Here is a 5638-nt window from a genome sequence, read left to right on the forward strand (position 1 = left end):
GCCGTTAAAGGTATATATTTTTCTTGGTAGTTCTAAGAATATACTAATTCTATCTAGGAAGAATAAAACAAAGACCTTAAGGAGAAATTAAGGTAAGAAATATTCTATTTTTTCTCGGTTTTTCTAATATTTTAGGGCTAGTTTCTGGGGGCACAAAGACGCAGATCTTAGGTGCTATACCTATCGCATCTAAAATGCCATATAATTTTACTATTTTTCTGATAAATAAAACCAATTTAACATTTTTTTAGAAAATGCCTGCTAACGGTGAGATTAATGGCACTAAGGAGGTTAAGAAACTTCCTTATGGCTATAATTACGAAGTATATTATCAAAAATTCCGATATTAGTAATTTAATTTCTTACTTTACCTAGGAATTAATTCTGGAGCTATGGTATATAAAGAAGGGTCTTTAGGATATAAGAAATCTAGTTTATTTCTTATATATTTTAATAAAACTAACTTTTTTTAGGGTAATTCCGACTTAAACAAAAATAAAAAAATGCCTAAGGCATTTGGGAGACATAGATCTTGCCTACTTTCCTTTTTTAAGATTCTTTTTAGTACTTTCTCCGTTAAAAAGGTATTTAATTCTTATTTTTTCCGACACATTCTTTTATAAGTAAAATTAGCTAATTTCTTAGATTTTCCATTAAGATGCTTAATATTAATGGTGCGCGCGTGGCTGTATTAAAGAAGGTTTCTAAAATTAAATCTAGAGGTGGTCTTTAACTAGGTACGTAAAATAGCTTCTTTTTCTTAGAATTTACTAATAAATCTTGCTAGCTCCTTATGAATTTCCAGAAGATTCTAATTCTAATTAGTAGCCGGATATTTCTATATTTTTGGCTTAAATTCTTAGATATACCAAGATTATAGGGGTTTTTTGTCTTTTTTATTTAGTTATAATTTGTCTTAGTTTATTTAAGGAGGATTTCTCGGATTTTCTAAGATTCCTAGAGGATTTTCCTATATAATCTGTAAAATCGGGGTTCTTTCCCTAGCGTGGTGGTTATCGAAAATTTTAATACCCCCTTTTATTTTCTTGGATATTCTGACAAACCTCTGTTTAATAGCACTTATATAGTGCCTAAGTAGTCTCCTTAAATTTAGAGAATTACTTAACTAAAAGTTTTAAATTTCTTTAACTATATTTTATTTATATAAAGCTATATTAAATTAATAAACTATAAATAGAATAGGAATATAAAATTTAGACTAAAACACTATTTATAGGACCCTAAGAATAGAACCTTAATAGAAACTACTAGAAATTACCTTTATTTATAAAGAACCTCTTTAAGATAAAAATACCTGCCTTAATTATAAAAGTCTAAATATAAAACCAATAGAGACTTTTTAGCTTTTTAGACTAATACTTTTATACCTAGCTAGCTAAGCCCTAAATTTCTAATAAAGACTAATACTAGACCTCTTTTAATAAAGCTTACTTAGACCATAGCTGCGTATAATATACTAGTTTTACTATGTATATAGACGTAAAGACTTATAGCTACTACTTAGCTATTAACTAAGGCCTTATTAAATTAAGGTTAAGCTAAGTAGTAAAAGCTAGAAGCTTCTTTAAACTAAACTATAACTCTATAAGAACGGGCTATAGTACCCTAGTATAATCTATAACTCCTATATCTCCTACTATATAGCCTACCGTAATCTCGTAACTAGTTATATTAAGCTAGTCCTACTACGGGTCCTAGTAATATACTTAGCCTATATATAAGCAGCCCCCTATAAATAAGACCTTAGTAATTAAAAAGCTTACTTTTTATATAAGCTAGGAAGACTACTCTATAAAGGACTACTTAATAGCAGTAAAGATAATAGGTTTTATTAATTTAGAGAATAGTATTAAAATTAGTGTTTATTAACTTAATATAAGTAGTAGTTATATCTAGGGGCACGAAATACGCTATAGTATCGTATGCTCTTTTAGATAGTGGTAACTATTAATTCTATAAAGGTAGACTACGTAGTCTATATACTAACGCGCCTCCCCCCTAATTAGTTAGTACTTTATAAATAAGTAGTTAATGCACTAAACGCGTAGTTACGCGTTTAGTATACTACGTGCTATAATTATATACTAGCGGCACTTAAAAATAGACCCACTTATATATAGCCCCCGTAATTGCTTAAATAGAACTATAGAATATAAAAGAAATATATAGGAAATCCCTCCTAAGGTGCCTTCTNGGCTNCCTTCTAAGCNGTGCTTTAAGCTAGCTATAAGTCCTATTNACAGTCCGCAAAATAAACCATACGGCCTTTTAATAGGCCGTAAATAAACTACAAGTGCTCTATTAGTCTCGTTCNACCTATTTTATAACCTTTAGATTAAGCTTATTTATATTAATTAGGGTCTTTAAAGCTTAACATAGTTTTGCCTTAGTTATAGCATCTACTAGGTTATCTTTACTGCTAGTCCATTTAACCTCTATAATCTTANGTTGTTTATAGGCCTAATATAAGCATATTAGGTTAACTATAAGCCTTTTNTCTTATATTATACCTAATTTAACTAGGCAGTTATAGAGGGACTTTAAATTAATATATAAGACTAGGGGTAACTGCTCCAATTATAGAATCTTCTAGATTATTAATTTAATTGCGGCTGCTATATTAGAGCTATAAGCTAGTATATATAGTTTATAAGCTAGTATACTGCAGGTTACTTATTTATATTTAATTAAAGACTGTATAATTACAGCACCTGTTATACCAAACGCGTGCTTACGCGTTCGGTACACCAGGTACGCGTTTACGCGTTTAGTGCACCAACCACTCGCTTACGCGTCTGGTGCACTTATGAAGCACTAACTAATTAGGGGGGAGGTGCATTAGTATATAGACCACGTAGTCTGCTTCATATAATTGACAGTTACCATCCAAACAAGCATACGATACTACATATATTTCGTGCCCGTGGATATAACTCACTCGTGCTATTAAGTTAGTACGAACACTGATTAGTAAGCGCGCACAGATTAGCAATCACTCGATACCTCCCCCCGAGCGATATATACGACAGCGACCACCCGTTTAGACTTCTAGTACGACCTACTAAAAGGTCGGAAGTTGGGGATTACGGACTTATCTCCAACTCTATATACTTATTTAAGTCTTAGTATAGTTTACTGGAAGTTATAGATACGAATATAGACCTATACGGAACCCTTATCCTTAACCCCCTCAAACCTTAAACCTCTTCGGACCTTTTGCGGAAAACCCCTACCCTCCTATAAACCATTACGGACCCATTAATTAATTTTACGGACTGTTATAAGACCTCCCCCACCCGTTATAAGCTGCTACCACCCGCTACGCACCACACTACACTATAGTATGGCAGACATTAGTAAGCAAGTTAGTAAAGGTCAAAAGAAGTAGAAATAAGGAGTCAACGTTACGTCTATAAACGACGTTAACGACTATATTAGTTTCAAAATCCTTAAATACAAACACTTTAAGCTTATAAATAACGACCTATAGAAGCAATACTAGGAATACTTTACGGACTTTACGGAAGCTATTCTTAAGGCCTATAACCCTATTACTATCCGTAAACTATAAACCCTTTTATATAACTAAGGTATATAGGTTAAAAGAAATAAATAAGTTACTATTACACAGTCCTTATACAACATAATATACAAGAAGGACTAAACGGAATAGACTAAAGAGGAAATCCTAAACCAGTTCTAAGAAACTAAGGAACTCTTTACTTCTTCTAAACTTAATATAATTACTAGCCTTATACCTAACCCACTTAACCAAATTCATCCCACAAATGTAACGGAACCTTATAGCAAGAACTACAATAGGCTCGTTATTGGGCTAGGTGTGTAGGAAATGCAAGTACAAAAGTCAAGAACGTAATAACAACTGGTGGAGTGGTTGCCCAACAGATTAACTCCAATTGTATTCTAAGAATTACTATAAAGAAGGAACTATCTAGGTAGGGACTAAGGGTCCTTAAATATATAACCGTACTTCTATAAAATCCTTCTTATATATAATATACGTCTTATATATAAGGTACGTAAGTTCCTCTTATTCCTCTTATTTAATACGTAGCACATTATATAACCTTAGTTACCATTCCTCGTTATATAGTTCTATCGGCTCTATTCTAGACCATGCCTAAATTAACTAACTAGCTTCTTCCGTCTCTTCTTTAAGTAGTTATAATATTATACTTAAAGCGTCCGTAACACCATCTCCCTCCTCTTTATCTTCGTCCTTAAAGATTTAAAATATCTCTAAGTTATTCACTAGAGGTATAATATCTGTCTAATTAATTTAGTTAATATTATTGCTTATTATACCTAAAGCAATTTCTTCTTTACACGCCCAACGTCGTGCCCACACTATTGCTGCAATATTATCTCTTAGTAAGATTATACCGTCTCTATATTCTCGTTATTTAAAAGAGGGGTTAGTTTATATTACGTTAGTAAACCCATCTTTATAACAACCGTCCTCTTGCTTAGAGTATACTAAAGCGAATATTCATTTATTTTATAATATTTACTCTACTTCTAATGCTAAATATACGCAACCTATTACTCTTAATAGTCGTCTAGTTCCCTAATTAATTTATCTTAGGGTCTTATGTTTAATCTGCTACTACGCGGCTAAATAGTAAACTATTATAAGCCCTTACTAAATTAGAATGTTCCTGTGACGCGAAACAAAAGGCCCTAAATACTTAAATTGCGGCGTCTACTTGTCTACTTTGTCTTAAGAAGATTTATAAAAAGGTTTATTTTAAGGAGTAGAAACTTATAAAATAAGGTCTATAAGAACTAGGTAATAAAAGAATAAATTCTCCTCTAATAGAGAAAGAAACAGATCTAAGTAGTTCGGTAACTACTCTTCTTAGGTCCCCCTTAGGTGACTTATTCTTTAGCGATTCTTCTTTATTAATACTGCCTGACCTAATCTCTTCTAATACTCCTATACCTTTCCTATAGCGTTCTTTAAATTCTCTAGTAGCTCCTAGGTAGTCTTAGTGTAGCCTATCTACTTAACCTCGTACCATATTTCATCGTCAATATCCTTATAATTAACGATCTTCAAAACTTACTATTTATCTTCTTCTTATCCTCTATACATGTCTGCTTTATAGACCGGTAGCTTAATATTCCCATATACTAGCTCTAGCATTACGATATACTATATAGGGTAGATCTTTATTTTAGCTAGTAGGTTTAACTTAAATATAACTAGTAAAATCCTTTATATAATTTCAAAAGGTCCTAGTCTAACATAGTCCAATTTCTTACTTAGTTATTAACTCTTGAAATTTTTATATAGTAGCCATACTTTATCTCCCTCCTTAAGATCTAGTCCCTTAGATCTCTTAGCATCATAGTACCTTTTTATTCTCTACTATACTACCTTAGCTATCTCTATAAGGTCTATATAAAGATTTATTAAATCCTTATTCTTTTTTTTTTTTTTTTTTTTTTTTATATCCGTTATATTATACTACGTACAATACTGCGCATGCAGCCTCTAGGCTATAGCGCTATAGTTTTATATACATAAATCCTTCCTAGGCAGCTTAACATGTACTAGTAGCTAAGTGGACACTCTGGCCCGTTTTTAAAATGC

General features: G+C 31.9%; 1 protein-coding gene across 1 annotated transcript; it reads left to right on the forward strand.

The window, feature by feature from the left end:
• The first annotated feature begins 473 nt into the window (after positions 1–473).
• K441DRAFT_671463 (uncharacterized protein) lies at positions 474–1034 on the forward strand. Its single transcript, XM_067650424.1, has 3 exons — positions 474–584; positions 659–725; positions 788–1034. Exons 1-3 carry the CDS (start codon positions 504–506, stop codon positions 823–825), a joined length of 186 nt encoding a protein of 61 aa, XP_067496522.1. The 5' UTR covers positions 474–503; the 3' UTR covers positions 826–1034.
• Positions 1035–5638: the final 4604 nt, after the last annotated feature.

This window comes from Cenococcum geophilum (assembly GCF_001692895.1).
Source record: "Cenococcum geophilum 1.58 unplaced genomic scaffold K441scaffold_100, whole genome shotgun sequence".
Lineage (NCBI taxonomy): Eukaryota > Fungi > Ascomycota > Dothideomycetes > Gloniales > Gloniaceae > Cenococcum > Cenococcum geophilum.